Source organism: Callionymus lyra, chromosome 10 (assembly GCF_982586985.1).
Source record: "Callionymus lyra chromosome 10, fCalLyr1.hap1.1, whole genome shotgun sequence".
Lineage (NCBI taxonomy): Eukaryota > Metazoa > Chordata > Actinopteri > Syngnathiformes > Callionymidae > Callionymus > Callionymus lyra.
The window spans coordinates 11,948,910-11,965,416 of record NC_141827.1 but is presented as its reverse complement, the minus strand read 5'-3'; the positions used below and the strand labels follow the sequence as shown (position 1 = coordinate 11,965,416).

Sequence of the window (16,507 nt, the reverse complement as noted above, 5' to 3'; positions counted from 1 at the left end):
TTTGTGTTCCCATGAACCGACCCCTCCACAGCCTCGTACGTGGTGATGGAATGAAGGACAGACACATTGATGAGTTTAAGAAAATGCTCGTTTAGTGAATTATGCAAAAGTCAGAGACAAACTTACGTGAACACGGGCGCTAGCAAGCAGAGAGATCTATCGCAGACGTCTTCGAATGCCAGAACGCAAAGATCAGACAAATGGTGGATCTTTATAGTAGAATATTCAGGTTAACGCCTCTAGTCAAATGTGAATGCAGGATTGGTCAGTAAGTGTAAACATTTGATTCTAAGATGGCCGGTCGCACGTGATCGTAGTGGAAACTTACCAAAAGTTGTTGTTTTCAAGAATCTGTTCCCAGCGACTTGTGTCCTTCAGAGTGAATTCTCAAACAGGTGTCCAGACGTCCTGGAATCTGGGATTGTTTAATCTTTCTGTGTGTGTGAGGGTTTGTGACCTCGGCCTTTGAGTTGTGAACCTGAGTTTAGTTTAAGTGAATGCAATGCAAGAATAGGATTATTTAATATGAATTAAATATGTAAGATTATCAGTTAATCAAGTGACTATTTGAAATGTGTGTTAAATCTAGGTGATTGATTACAGTAAAGTTGTCATTTCCTTACAATTCTAATTTATTTGTTACTTGATATAATGTACACTGGAGGAACCGAGCATTCACCTGCGTCCAATTGTACAACCGTTAAGTGCCCAGGAGGTGGCGATGTAGGTACGCGTCTGATTTCACCTCGCATAGTACAACCAAAAATGATTGTTTCTATTTGTTCAAGTTGCTTTAATACTTCTAATGTGGTCACCAAATTCACTTCTGACAAAGCAAATCCCCAAAAGGTATTACAAATTGTTTGTCCAAAGCTTAGGAGCAACAGTCTGGAAGGATTTCTCTCCTCTGGTCCTGAAGTGTGTTCAGGAACCATCAGTAGATTCTGATCCACAGACCTCAGAGCCCGAGCTGGGGTGTAAGGCTGGATCAGATCAGTGATGTAAGGAGGAGTCTGACCATGAATAGCTCTGAGAACCAGAATTTTAAACGTAAGCCTGAAAGAAACTTGCAGCCCGGGAAGAGTTTTAAGGATCAGAGAAATGTGAGTTCTTCTACTAGAGCGGGTAAGAATTCTTGCTGCAGAGTTATAATATAGAGGAAAAATTAATGAAGTGCAGTAACAAGATATGGATGATATTTAAAAGTGGATTTGGTGCCCATTGGAATTACAAAATGTATACGTGTATATGAGTCTGGCATGCAAATATGGAGTTTCAAAGGGGAATTTGAAAAAGAACATGATATGGAGATCCTCCATAAATGATATACAGTTTGTGACCATCAGTGTTGTAAATAAGGAGTTTTGACAAAATATTTACAATACATTGCATGAAAATATTGATTGAAAATAATTCAGACAGGGACATTTTAAAGTATTGAGTGTGAGTGTAGCAACATTACATGGAGGTATTTTATATGTGACATTTGGTGCCCATCAGAGTTGTAATTACAGGGTTTATTACAAATGGTTTATGAACTATAACGTTAAAATATTGAAAAGGTAAATTTCAAAAGGTAATACGAGTATTAACACGCTATGGAGGTCCTCCATAAGTGACATGAATATGGTTGTAAATCCAGAGAGCCAGGATGCGTTGATACAGGAGAAACTAGTGAGAAGGTAAACCAGTTGAAAAGAAGGCCAGGAGAAGGAACTAGATTTCATCCGTTTATTGTGTCTTTAGAACACTTGAAATAAACACTGGATTTACAGCTCAGACCTACCGAGTGAAAGCATAACAGAGGCAAAGAACATGTTGGTGTGTAGCATGTGTGGTGAGAATCTTGCAGGCCGGACAAGTGCCAGGTGCTTGCCAATGCACAGCCGTATCAGTTAAACCTGACCAAGAACAAAACTTTAAAAAGTTGCAACAATAGCGACTGTCATTTTTCTTCTAAAGGGTGTAAGTAAGTAAGTAATTTTTATTTGTATAGCGCTTTTCCAGACCAGGGTCACAAAGCGCTTAAACAATCAAAACAATATTCAATAAAGTATATACTTTAAAGATCAAGATAAAACTGATAACACAACAGGAGTTCCAGAAAATCAAGGAAAAGCCAGAACAAATAAAAACGTCTTAAGATGTTTCTTGAGGGTGTCGTCAATTTGCGACTGTATCTAGTCATACTTTGTTTTCCATTTCACGTGAAATACAAAGTGCACTGTTAAGTTTCGATTCTCCTCCTTTGTGAATGATTGACGCGCGTTTCTACCAATCACCTTTCGCGTCTGCTGACTCTCTCGACCAATCGCCGACCGAAGCTCTGCCCAAATGGAAACTGCACTGTGTGGCAGCCATGATGGCTCTTCGGTGTCCTATACGAAGCAATGCAAAAAGAGCCACAATGGCGCCCTGGGTTATTTGATTCTGAACACAAGTACAAGAGCACAAGTAGATCATAAAACGAAACTTATGTCGCAGTGGGTGAAGTAAACAGCGGAAACGTCGTCAATCTCTCTTTGGAGTTGTTGCTTCTTATTTGAGTTGACAGTCTTTGAGAGTTTTGACAGTGTAAACGTACAGGTAAGAGGATTTATTCATACATTGAATCGAGTATCATTAGTTAGTTAAACATAACTATTAACTAGCACACGCTGGACTATGGATAACACAAGCTAAACGCATTTGAATTATTTTTTTTTTTTTTATCTAAACAACAATTATGAAAGACAAGACATATTTGCACGAATTCATTTATTATTGAATTGACTGATATAATATGGAAGAAGGATATTAACGACAAATGCAGAATTTATAGAAAAACATTGATATAACTATACGTAAAAAAAAAAAAAATACGGTTAATGGTGCTTAAGCTAAATGTATTTAAAACAAAAACAAGACATGAATTACAGTGATGACAAACTTGAACTCGCAGTAAATATCAAATATCAACCATCCTCATGACGTCAACAAAGTAGCATTGACCCAGTTGGTTGGTTTTATTTTGAAAGACAACCGGATCCTGTTTTGTGCTAATTCCACTCCAGCTGGGGTTGTAATGGTGAATTCTTTGTGTGACACAGGAGCTGCAGCAGAAATGTAGCTGGTAGTAATGTTTACATTGACTATGATGGCTGCATTGCTGCTGCATCTCTGTAATGCATCTGCAAAGCATGGACGTGGGGCTGTTATCTTTAATATTTTTGCTTCCAACTTACTTACTAACTATTAACTTACTACATTATCTACATTATCTGCAAAAAAAACACTTTAGACATCTTGTTATTACAGATGACGCGAGCAGACTCTACATTAAAAGTGGAAATGAGAAAATAGTATTATAAAGTGGCATTTAAAGTTGTATTAACTGTATCTATATATACATTTCATACCCAAATCTTTTTTTAAATAAATTTATCATGATCCAATTTTTGTCATTTTAGAATGGCTCAGTGGGAGAAGATGCAGAAGCTGAGTGGAATGTACACTCAGCAGCTGTACGGGCTGTATGACCGAGATGATTTACCCATGGATGTCCGACATTACCTCGCTGCCTGGATCGAGATGCAGGATTGGTAAAGCAGCTGAAACGAGTTAAAGTTAAACATGTCCGCATCAATCTTGTTCTCGTGGCACGCAGGCAACGCGCGGCTCGGGATTTGAACCTCGCTAACGTCCTGTTCCAGGGACTGCTCGAGAACCTGGACATTCAGCACAGTCGCTTTGTGCAAGACAAGAATTTTGTCATGCAGCACAACATCCGGCGACATCGACAAAATATTCAGGTGCGTAAAGTCTGATTCGCTGCAGCAAAATCTGTTTTGTAATTCATAAACTAAACCATCGAAAACATATCTCGCTCTTGTAGGTTTATCAAAAGGAACCTTGTAGCCTGGCAGGCATCATACATTGGTTCCAGGAAGAGGAGAAAAAAATATTGAGATCTGCTGAGCTGCCAGACCAGGTTGATGATATTATCTGGATGACTTTTATTAGTGCATTTTCCTCAAATATCCTGTTATGTTTAGGTCCAGATGATGAGTGTGAGCCAGGACGGTGTCGGGACGAGCTCCCAACAAGACTTGGAGCGCAAACTGTCGGCCCTTAAAAATGATATTCAGGTAAATAAATGACTTCCTTTATTGAGTATTGTTATTATTGTTATTGTTGTTGTTGGTGCACAGCAGTAAACCTCAAGGAAAGACCAAAACAGTGTTCATGAACTCATAGTTTTCTTTGTTCCGTAGTGTATGGAGCACACGATAAACTGCCTTGAGGACCAGCAAGATGAATTTGACTTTAAATACCAAACACACTTGATGGAAGGTAAGCGCTTTTTTCACTTCCCTCAGTTATTGATGAAAATGTTGAGTGTGACGTGACCTTTGACTATGACTTGAATCTGAAACCACAGTGGGTGTAGAGAATGAGGAGAAAACTCGACAACAAAACATTTTCAAATCTCTCGTAAACCGCCTGAACGAGTGCAGGAAGGTCAGTAGTCATTCAAGATGAATCTGTTATGATTTCATTATTGCCACGGTCCTGTAATCTGCTGTTCTCACTCAGAGCACGTTGACGAAGTTGAGTCAACTCTTGGACAAAGCTCAGGAGCTGATCAAGATGTTGGTGACCACTGAGCTGGTGGACTGGCAGCGGAGGCAGCAGAAGGCCTGCATTGGAGCTCCGGAGAATGTTTGTCTGGATCAACTGGAGAAATGGTATCACGTTTATTCTTCTTAATCATCCATGATCTAATTTGGTTATTTTACTCAAACGGCCGCTCTTGTTGGCTCTCATGGAAATATATTTGACTAAAAAGTGTATTTATTCACAAAAGATTCCTTGGATGGATCTTAAATATTTATTTTTGAATATCTCATGTTCTTTAGTCTCATTATATTGACGTTTCTAACTTGTTTAACTACTTTTTGAATACAAAACAATATTTAAACTTAAATTAATTAAATAAATAATAAACAAACAAATAAGGCGTCATTTAAAAATAAAATAATAATAATAATCTGTGGTTCAATATGAATGACCTTCACCACGTTCGCTTTGAACCAGACAACACAAGGGATACCACAAACACATTTGTTTTCAGGCCACCGGGACATCTTGACCCAAAGATAACACAAGGGAAACCTGAAGCACATTTGTTTTCAGGCCACCGGGTCACCTTGACCCAGACGTACCGCAAGGAAAACTTATACACATACGTTTTCAGGCCACTGGGTCAACTTGACCTAAAGATAACACAAGGGAAACCTCAAACACATTGGTTTTAAGGACACCGGGTCACCTTGACCCAAAGATAACACAAGGGAAACCTCAAACACATTGGTATTAAGGCCACCGGGTCACCTTGACCCAAAGATAACAAAAGGGAAACCTCAAATACATTGGTTTTTAGGCCACTGGGTCACCTTGACCCAAAGATAACACAAGGGAAACCTAAAACACATTTGTTTTCAGGCCACCAGGTCACCTTGACCCAAAAATAACACAAGGTTAACCTCAAACACATTGGTTTTTAGACCACCGGGTCACCTTGACCCAAAGATAACACAAGGTTAACCTCAAACACATTGGTTTTTAGACCACCGGGTCACCTTGACCCAGAGGTAACACAAGGGAAACCTGAAACACATTTGTTTTCGGGCCACCAGGTCACCTTGACCCAGAGGTACCACAAGGGAAACTTCAAACCCATTTGTTTTCAGGCCACCGGGTCACTTTGACCCAAAGAAACCACAAGGGAAAACTCAAACACATTGGTTTTTAGGCCACCGGGTCACTTTGACCCAAAGAAACCACAAGGGAAAACTCAAACACATTGGTTTTTAGGCCACCGGGTCACTTTGACCCAAAGATACCACAAGGGAAACCTCAAACACATTGGTTTTTAGGCCACCGGGTCACTTTGACCCAAAGATACCACAAGGGAAAACTCAAACACATTGGTTTTTAGGCCACCGGGTCACTTTGACCCAAAGAAACCACAAGGGAAAACTCAAACACATTGGTTTTTAGGCCACCGGGTCACTTTGACCCAAAGAAACCACAAGGGAAAACTCAAACACATTGGTTTTTAGGCCACCGGGTCACTTTGACCCAAAGAAACCACAAGGGAAAACTCAAACACATTGGTTTTTAGGCCACCGGGTCACCTTGACCCAGAGACCGCATGGAAGGGTTAAAAAGAAATGCAAGTTGTTTTCTACAGGCCAATGTGCACTTTATGGTTTAATCTTTTGTTTATAAATTGATAAACGTATTTTAAAATGTAGTTCTTCAGTTGGTGCAGGACACAGAAAGAAAGAATAAAAATGCTCAATCCCCTCAATTTTCGGTGTCGTTGCAGGTTCACTTCTTTGGCAGTGTGTCTGTTCCAGGTCCGAGAGTTCCTCGGTAAGTTGGAAGAGCTGGCGGGAAAGGTCAGCTATCCAAATGACCCCATCAAAGCCAAAAAACCTGGGCTGCAAAGAAGAGCGGAGAAGCTTCTTCAAGAAGTCATCAAAAGGTCAGTAAACTCTGTTTTCTGATCTTGATTTACGATCCGTCCTGATGTTCTTTTATCCCACATTCTCCAGCTCCTTCGTGGTGGAGACGCAGCCGTCCATGCCTCTGGGGAGAGGGCCGCTGGTTATACGCACCAATATCCAGTTCTCCGTGAAGGCCAGGTCTGGAACGTTACTGCGTCTTCGTAGTACATGTTGTTGTTTTATTGAATTGTATTTTCCAAAAAAACTATGGACAAAACATGCCAATATCATGTAATATCATTTTCAACAAGAACAAGTACTAAAAATGTAAATGAAAAGAAAAAGACAAAGAACTTTATCAAGTTATGTATCAAATCAGTGTCGCATACATTCAAATTGTCTTACTTTTGATTTTCCAGACTGCTGGTGAAGATACTTGAGCTCAACCAGATCATGAAAGTAGACGTGTCCATGGACAGGTGAGACACACCAACCACCTTCTCATTAATATCAGACTCTCTTGCATATTTTAACGTTGAAGTTTGGATTGACGGATGGATGGAACTTATTAACCAACAATGAATTGCCTGTTTCTTCCACAGGGCGGGCCCGAAAATGAAGGGGTACGGTAAACTGTGAACTGTACCAACGTGGGCCATTTATTAAACAACAACTTATTATTAACCTTTTTCTTTTTCTGCTAACGTTGCTGCAGGTATCGGAATTTTAATGTTCTTGGGTCCAGAACCAAAGCCTTGAATGTTGCAGAAATGCAGAGTGGTGGCATGGTGGCAGACTTCAGACATCTTGTGAGTGTTTTCGCTGTAAAAAGATGTTTTTAACAACCTGAAAAGCACATTAGTAAATTAGATTATCGTCTCTACAGCTGGCTATTGTGACTCAAGCTAAGCTAAGCTACTGTTGACCAGAAACTGTTTCCTTCAACTACGAAAAATCTCTAAACTTATGTCACAACATGATCTTGAGTTTATGATCCATGTGTTTGTGTCTTCTCGTTTAGACTATTGTAACAGTTTATTTTCATGTCTAAACAAGAAGGATCTGTCTCGCCTGCAGTTGATACAAAACTCTTCATTGAGAATTCTGACCCGCTCTAGTAGAAGAACTCATATTTCCCTGATCCTTAAAACTCTTCACTGGTTGCCTGTTTCTTTCAGGATCAATTTTAAAATTCTGGTTCTTACTATTAGAACTATTCATGGTCAGACTCCTCCTTCCATCAGTGATCTGATCCAGCCTTACACCCCAGCTCGGGCTCTGAGGTCTGTGGATCAGAATCTACTGATGGTTCCTGAACACGGTTCAGGACCAGAGGAGAGAAATCCTTCCAGACTGTTGCTCCTAAGCTTTGGAACGATCTTCCTCTCCCTCTGTGTTTGATGATCTACTGACTCCTTCAAGAAACATCTTAAGACATATTTACTTGTGCAGACTTTCCCCTGATTTTCTGGAACTTCTGGAACTAACTTTTAAAGTATATATTTTAACTGTGTATCATTTTTGATTGATAAAGTGTTTTTATCATCTCACGCAGAATCTGAAGGAGCAGAAATCCAGCGGAAGTGGGAAAGGCATCGGGGAGGTGGGTCTCTTATTTCAATAGAAACCTTTTCTTTCTTCATCTCATGGTTTACATTCAATTTGCAGCAGATTTCTCTGAGCGTCACAGAAGAGCTTCACATCATCTACTTCAACACGGTTTTCCAGCACAAAGGCTTGTCCGTGGATTTGGAGGTAAAATAGTTTTCCATCAAAGTAGAGGGAGCAAAAGGTGTGGTAGGTGGTCTTCAAAGCGGTGTGAACAAGCTGCATTTTCAGTCATTCAAACGGCAGGCTCGGACAATCTGCAGCATTAGCATTAATGTAAATTCCAAATCAATGTCAACTTCCAGACAGCCTCTCTCCCAATGGTCATCATCTCCAACTCCAGCCAGCAGCAGAGCGCCTGGGCCTCCATCCTGTGGTTCAACATGCTCAGTCAGGACACAAAGGTATGACAATGACCGTGAAACCATTGCCGTGCCTTATAAAGAGTTTGTTTGTTTTTTAATGATCGCCTTTTGTATTTGTAGAACGTTCTCTTTTTCGCCAACACTCCTCCAGCACCGTGGCAACAGTTTGCAGAGATGCTGAGCTGGCAGTTTCTCTCTGTGACCAAACGTCCTCTGGATGAAAAGCAATGCGCCATGATAGCAAGAAAAGTACTTGGTATGTTTATCCCCCTTTCAGCATCATCATCACCATCATCATCACCACCATCCCCTTGATAACACAGCTGCAGAACTATTTTCTTTGATTCTCTCTCTCTGGATTTCAAATGTATCCGCTTTTTTTATTTTTATTTTTTTATAACCAATTTTCAGTCCCTTTTGTTTTCTCTTTGGGCATTTATTTAACAGGGAGAGTGTCCGACTATGACAGCCAAAGTGTTGGATGGTCCAAATTCTGCAAGGTAAGTGTATCATCAAATCTCCCTTTCATAAAATGTTATAGGTCATATTTTTGAAAAATTTGAATAATTTCCATATTTCCACCTCGGCAATTCAGTTCCAACTTCAACAAAAGCTCTACATCAGCTAATCCAGGCTTCGCTCAGGGAGCTTTAGCCCTTGCTAGACAGCTGGAGTTAAATAAGGATTTATGTACCAGAAACCTTTCTTTAACCCTGAATAGGAGGTAGAATTGATTTGAGTTAAGGAGAAGTACATTTTTGCTGGTGGTTATTATTTAGGTGTTAAATAACTGTTCCAGTCCTAGTGGCATCTCCCTCTGCTCACAGGCCGACTGTCTCACCAGAGACGCAGCATCACTCACAGTGTTTTTATATGACGTACTGAGAGGATTTTTTAACTAGAAGACAAAAGCGTTATTTTGTTTTGTAAACAAATGTTCATGCACTAACATTGCAATGTTGAATAATGACTCTAGGGGTACACTGTTTTAGAAACCAGGTAGGGCCTACAAAATGACTTAAATATATAGTAAATGATCAGAGAACATGAGACACAGCAATGACATAAAGGCTACAATATGTTTCTAAAAATCTGAGAAAGCTTAAACCACAACCTTTTTTTTAACTGCGAGCTACACCAAGTCAGTCTAGTACACACTTCTATAATAACTCAACATGTATTATTATGGAGGATTGATGATATTTTTCAAATACTAATCACAGCATGGATTCTTCAATAACTATCAATGGGGCAACAAGGAAGATCAAAACAAAATCAACCATAAAACGATGGGTGTTGTATGGAATATATTTTTTAGATCAGGCCTAATGTGCTCTAGTATATACAATGTATGTCGACGGCGATGTTGAACCACTTTAACAGTTTGTTTGTGTCTACTAATCTGATTATATTTACTCTTTGCAGCAGGAAAGTGCCCAAGAAAGTTTTTTCTTGTGGTTTGATGGAATCTTGATGGTGGTGAAAGATTACCTTGAGCCCCTTTGGAGTGCCGGGTATTTGCACAGAACTTGAGAAAATACAGTTGTTGTTTTTTCATGTACTAAACGGATCTGTGTGCTTGCAGACTCATCACCGGCTTCGTGAGCAAAGAATCTGAGAGGACTCTGCTGAAGAACAAACGGAAGGGAACCTTCATGATTCGTTTCAGTGAGAGTGTCGTCGGAGGAGTCACCTTCTCCTGGCTGGATATGAATTCGAATGGTAAATTGTAATGAGCATTATGTGTACAACCACTTTATAACGCTGAACTGTCCGGTGGATTCTAGGTCTCCCTGAAGTGAAATCTGTCGAGCCGTTCACCAAAAATGATCTGAAACAGATTCCCTTCCAGGAAATCATTAGGAACTTCCAGCTTCAGGGAGATGATGGTGTTCCTGGAAATCCACTTCTTTACTTATATCCTGATATTCCCAAAGACGACGTGTTTGGAACTTTCTATTCAGAAAAAACCGGAGGTAAGAGGTTTTTTTTCAATTTACTGCTGAGAGCATCATGTGCACGCCTAAATATTGTGTCCCAGTCGTTTTAAATAATGCAATCTGGACTCTATTGATAGTAACTTCCTGTGTTGATGTGTCGCATTAATCCCTTCACAGCTGATGATTGGATGGAGGAGGCAGGACTAGATGTATGGAAGTATATGTTATTATAATTATTGGAGAATAATTATTAGAATGTCAAACTCTTATGTGTGGAAAGTAGTAAATTATTTTTGAAAATATTCTAATATTTACGGAGGAGATGAAGAAGAAAATGCAGGCGGGGTGGAATGGGTGGAAATTAGGGCTGAACGGTTATAGAAAAAAATATAATTGCGATTATTTTCCGAAATATTGAGATTATTTATGCGATTATTTTTTCAATGTCCTCTTTTTTATGCATTTTTTAAATCTAATACAATGATTAACTTTACATTAAACTATATTTCTCTTTAATTCTCAAGATAAAGTTATTAAGTATTTTTTATGATAAAGGCAAATGAAGCATACCTTAAAATATAAGGAGAAGGTTTATTTAGTTACTCTAATTACACTTGTAAACAAACATAACATAGTCACTGCAAATGCTAAAAACTACTGTAAAAATGTGCTAAAAGTGTGATGTAAACATTTATATTTATGATCAGTAAAGAAAAGTGAAAACACTGGTCAGTCATTTTCTTACTGCATATATTTGCACAGTCTCTCCTGTGTTTAAGTCCATTTCCTGTCATACACAATAACATATTATCATTCACACAATTAGAATCATTCACACAATTTGAATTATGTGTTTTTGAATATCGTGATTATATCGCAAATGGGATTAATCGTTCAGCCCTAATGGAAATGAGGTCAGGTGTGATCTGTGGCAGAAGTGCGGGAGTAAAAGTGGAAAACAAACCTTTACAGGACATTACTAAAACGTCATTTTTAACTTGGACGACCTTTGTAATAACAGGTACATGTTTGTTGTAATTGATGGAAGTTTTCATACCGAAATGTACATTTTATCACCATGGCAACTTCAGCAGCTTCCGCATCCGTCAGTCTGTGTAGTTCCAGCGTGACCAGCATTGCTCACGTGTTCTACAGACCTCAGCTGACCTCTTGTCTTCGGGGCTTCATGTCAATAAATGCAGTATCTGCACTGCTTTCTGGACCAGTTGTTGCATGTCTTGACATCTGCTTGTCTTCCAGATGACAGTCCTTACATCAAATACATCAAAACAAAGCTGATGTTTGTCACCAAAGAGTAAGTACAGTGTGTTTTTTCGCTCTTCAGCTAATGTTTCCGCTTTAGTTGACATACTCCTCCGAAATCCTAAAGAAGCATAAAGAAGTGAAGCACCGTTTGCATCATGAATATTTGTTATTGGGTCGTGTAGGAACACATCGGAGGCCCAGTCGCGCGGGTCCTCTGACATGATGCTGGGTGAAGGCTTATTTGAGGCGGCAGGTGAGTCTTTGCTCTCCCAAGAAAGATCACCACTAATCATCTTTGTTTGGTTCCCAAATATCGGGCAACATTAACAGTTTGTGGGTGACCTGAGTGAACTAATCTAATGTAGCTTCCTGCATGACATCACTGCCTAACACCAGTATATCATTGATTTCTAATATTTCCATTTTCCCTTTTTCCATTTATCCTCTTTTGTAAGCATCCTGCAGAATTGCAGTGATTCAACTTCAGGGTTTAATTCAAACAGAAATAGTTGATGTCGAAATGTCCTAGAAAAGGAATGTTGACGCAATTACATTTTTTCCATGTGAATATATGTCTCAGGAGGAGCAAATTTGACATTTACAAGTGACAACACCCAGGTTTCTCAGGCTCAGTTTGACAGTCTGGCCTAAGTCACCCAAATACTGACTCAACCCTGGAAAAGTTTCAGTTTTGTCCACATTAAGCTGCAGAGTGTTTTCACTCGGCCATTGTTTGATTTCTTTTTTTAACAAACGATTGACTAAGCTGTTCAGCCTCTGGGGCTCAGTTGGATCAAAAGAGCAGTAGAGCTGGATGTCATCAGCAAAAATATGATAAGAAACATCAGGAAATCTCTGAATGATTTTACCCAGAAGAACCAAGTACAGCCAACATAATAACGGAGCCAAAACAGAACCTTGAGGGACTCCACACAACAGATCCGCTGATTCGGACCTCATTTGATTGGCAGATACACTGAAACTGCGCCTAGAAAGTATGACAAGAACCACTGTAACACAGACCCAGACAGTCTCACTTCATCGCTCAGTCTTCTCAGCAGGATCTGGTGATCAACTGTGTCAAAGGCTGAGGACAGATCCAAGAGAACCAGAACAGTGAATTGACCCGAATCAGTCGACATCATGATATCACTGGACACTTTCAATAAAGCTGTCTCCGTAGAGTGATGTTTGCCGAAGCCGGACTGAAACTTCTCATGGATGTCGCTCTGATCCAGGAACAAAGACAGCTGCTCAGACACCACTTTCTCCAAGATCTTGGACAAGAAAGGGAGCTTAGAAATAGGCCTGAAATTACTGAGGTCAGTTGGGTCTAAGCCTGGCTTTTTAAGCAAAGGCTCCACTATGGCATGTTTAAATGCATTGGGAAAAAACCCTGTGGAAAGGGAGAGGTTCACCATATCGGTAACCCAGGGGCCAATTGCATCAAACACTTTAATAAAGAGCCTACAAGGAAGGACGAGCAGGAGGAGGGTTTCATCAGCAACATTTACAGGCTTAAAGAAGGCCCACAATGTGGAGGCAGGCTCAGTGACAGAAGGTGTTCCACACAAAGGGGGAGGGATTTTCTCTTTGATCAATTTAATTGTGTATTTAAATTCATTTATGATGGTATCAGGCATCATGAGGCCATACAAATAATAATTATGCTATGATGAAAGGAATAAATAGCAGTAATAATTGTTACAATACAATAATAATGGCACAGGTGAGAGAACAAATCTGTTCCAATTTTTGAAACCAAACATGTTTTTCCTCTCTTGTGCGATTGAATTTGACACGTCTTTTTGTAAAGTCAATCTTGCTGCTTCACTGATGACATTCATCACCTGGTCTTATAATCTTGTCTCATGAATACAATCAGACTTCAAGCAAAATATGGATATTTTCTTGTTTTTTAACCATTAAAGCTTGTTTCACTTGCCGGTCCCTTTTTTTTTTTTTTTTTTTTTTTTTGCTGAGGTGTTGTTCACGACACGTTTCTCTGCTTTACAGATCCTGAAGGAGATGATCGTGACGTCACCCGAGAGACGTACTCTCCCGACCCCATGCTCCCCACGCTTTTGGACCTCGAAGACGATGCTCAGATCTATCCCAGCATCGACTTCTCTCTGGAAGAACTCTGTCAAAGCATGTTGGCCCCCAGTATTTATTCCAGCGCCTCGACTTCTCTTCAGCTGTGATCTACGCTTACTTTCCCTTCATTGAACTGAAAATCCTCGCTTGCTTTCCCTGATTTAACTTCAGTCTTCCTATGGTTTTGTTAATCTTGTCGGATCCTGTTGTGTGTACCGGGAAAATTGTCCATTTTTTCGCCTGTATTTTAGCTGTGAGACATCAGAATGCATCCACTTGTTTTCAAAAAATGTGACTTTTTTTCTCTTGAAGCAAAAGTTTTATTTTGAACAGTTCCCCAGTGACCCCAGATGAACATGACTGGTTCATATTCTGGCACCAGGCAGGGTCCTGATGTATATTTTTTGCGAACCTCGAAAGGGATTTTTATATGTTTAAAAAAAAATGAAGGTAGACAATAATATTTTATTTAAATAAAAAAAAAACTGTCTTGTGATTGTAGTCATTATAAAAAAAAAAGGATTTGGGGTTTTATTTTACCAACAGCTTAAGGATTTGTTCTTTGAATGTATAATGATATTGAGCACATGATGATCATTTACTTGAGTGTTTCCTAACATGATATTGCTGTTATTGATATTCGTTTTAAAGTAACCTCAAGATAACAGTGTAATATACGTTTCTTTAAAGTTGTTGTATCTCAATGTGTTTTGTTAATTTATGTAAAATACATTCGATTACATGAACAAAAGTGCAATATAACTTGTACTGGTTGAATTGTATTAAATGAAATAAAAAGTAAACCTCAAATGCCTATTGTCGATCCTTTCGGGTCAGACCCTTTCGGGTCAGACCCTTTCGGCCAGTTTCAACGCCATTACCGTAAGTTCACAATTAGAAGTGCAATGTTTTTTCTTTTCAGTGTTGGCTGGGGTGAAGGGGGTCACGACACAAGCAAGGGAGACGTTTTCGTGTTGAGGATTTATTTATTTTTTCTAAACTGTGCCCACGCTCAGAACGGTATGATGTCCGGGTGCTCGACAAAGGAATTTAATTGAAAGTTGACTTTGCGCTCATTTGCTCATTTGAGCAGGTATTTCCTCTGTGGCTCATATAATGACTATATTTAATGATCATTTATTTCAAATTTCTACAGTAAAATCTCTCCAAATTTACCAGGATAGTAGTCGAGGTCATCATGAATGATAATCCAGTGTCATTTTTCACTAAGATTTTAAGGATTTTTTTTATTTAATTTTTAAAATGTCATTAATAACTGTATTTAATCATCATTTATTTCACATTTCTACAGTAAAATCTCTCCAACTTTACCAGGATAGTAGTCAAGGTCATTATGAATATCATAATCCAGTGTAATTTTTCATTAAGCTTTTAAGTATTTTTTTTAATTTCATTTTAAAATGTCATTAATAACTGTATTTAATGATCATTTATTTCACATTTCTACAGTCAAATCTCTCCAAATTTACCAGGATAGTAGTCAAGGTCATTATGAATCATTATCCAGTGTAATTTTTCACTAAGCTTTTAAGGATTTTTTTGTATTTAATTTTTTTAATGTTGTCATTAATAGCTGTATTTAATGATCATTTATTTCAATTTTCTACAGTAAAATCTCTACAAATTTACCAGGATAGTAGTCAAGGTCATTATGAATCATGATCCAGCTTTTAAGGGTTTAATTCTATGATATTTAAAATAAATGTGTAGGTTTTTTTACATATTATATAATGATATGACTTTCAAATGTACGTCAAAAAACAGAGTTTAGATACATTTTCCGCTATATCCGTATTAACACAATTGTTGTTGGTTAAAATAAATAAATACATAAAATGATAAATGTAAATAAATGTTATAATCATTTACTCCACAGACATTAGAACAGGATTGCATCAGGTTGAATAAAAACAACATAAAACATTATTATTGTTACTTTATTGCAATTTTCAGTGGTCTCGTGTATCAGGTGGCTTTACCGTTAGCTTAGCAATAGACGCGCAATGTTTTTTTTAATGTGGGCTGACTGTTGAGGAAGGTCAGAGGTCAGACATCCAACAGTGAAGTGAGTAAACATACATATACTTGACCAGATGAAATCACTATTTCTAGATTTAACAATCTACAAAGAGGACAAATAAAACATATGTAATCAGGTAAAACATCACTTATTTTATTGAAGGTGAATTATTGTTTCAAATGGAGAATCAACCGAGTATGAATTACAATAATACAATATTAAATTGTCGGATTTACAGAAAAACAAAAAAAATTGGATTGATGAGACACAAAACTTTCCTGAGATCTGTAGTACATATGATTGTATGTGGTTCAGAAATAAACACACACAGTTAAACATTGTCTAGTCCAGGGGTCGGGAACCTATGGCTCGCGAGCCAGGTGTGGCTCTTTTGATGATTGCATCTGGCTCGCAGATTTCGGCTTTTCAGATAAAACATAAAATATTATCACTTGTTTCAGGGGCGGGCAATACGTCGATCGCGATCGAAGCTGTTGCGAGTAGATCGCGTGATTTAATAAAATATGATATAAGAAAATAGTAAAGAGAGCTCTGATTGGCTGCTGTGCATGTCAATCAAATGGTTATTGCGCCGATTGGTTGAACATTTGATTGACATGCACAGCAGCCAATCAGAGGTCCCGCCCCTTCCACTGAACGCACGGAAAAGATCATATGAATCGAGAATAAAAAGAG

General features: G+C 38.7%; 1 protein-coding gene across 3 annotated transcripts; it reads left to right on the top strand.

Annotated features, from left to right (window-relative positions):
- The first annotated feature begins 2,462 nt into the window (after positions 1–2,462).
- Positions 2,463–14,580, top strand: stat2 (signal transducer and activator of transcription 2). Of its 3 annotated transcripts, none has more exons than XM_087801681.1 (24): positions 2,463–2,586; positions 3,450–3,581; positions 3,647–3,791; positions 3,875–3,970; positions 4,035–4,127; positions 4,254–4,332; positions 4,421–4,500; positions 4,576–4,727; positions 6,374–6,532; positions 6,603–6,692; positions 6,914–6,973; positions 7,097–7,117; positions 7,210–7,303; positions 8,050–8,097; positions 8,166–8,249; positions 8,408–8,506; positions 8,588–8,723; positions 8,915–8,967; positions 9,893–9,981; positions 10,053–10,189; positions 10,255–10,443; positions 11,668–11,722; positions 11,856–11,926; positions 13,690–14,580. In XM_087801681.1, exons 2-24 carry the CDS (start codon positions 3,451–3,453, stop codon positions 13,875–13,877), a joined length of 2,349 nt encoding a protein of 782 aa, XP_087657807.1. In that variant the 5' UTR covers positions 2,463–2,586; position 3,450; the 3' UTR covers positions 13,878–14,580. The 3 variants fall into 3 exon arrangements, with proteins under 3 accessions (XP_087657807.1, XP_087657806.1, XP_087657808.1); XM_087801680.1 differs by having other exon boundaries at positions 8,163–8,249; XM_087801682.1 differs by lacking the exon at positions 11,856–11,926 and having other exon boundaries at positions 8,163–8,249; positions 13,690–13,833.
- Positions 14,581–16,507: the final 1,927 nt, after the last annotated feature.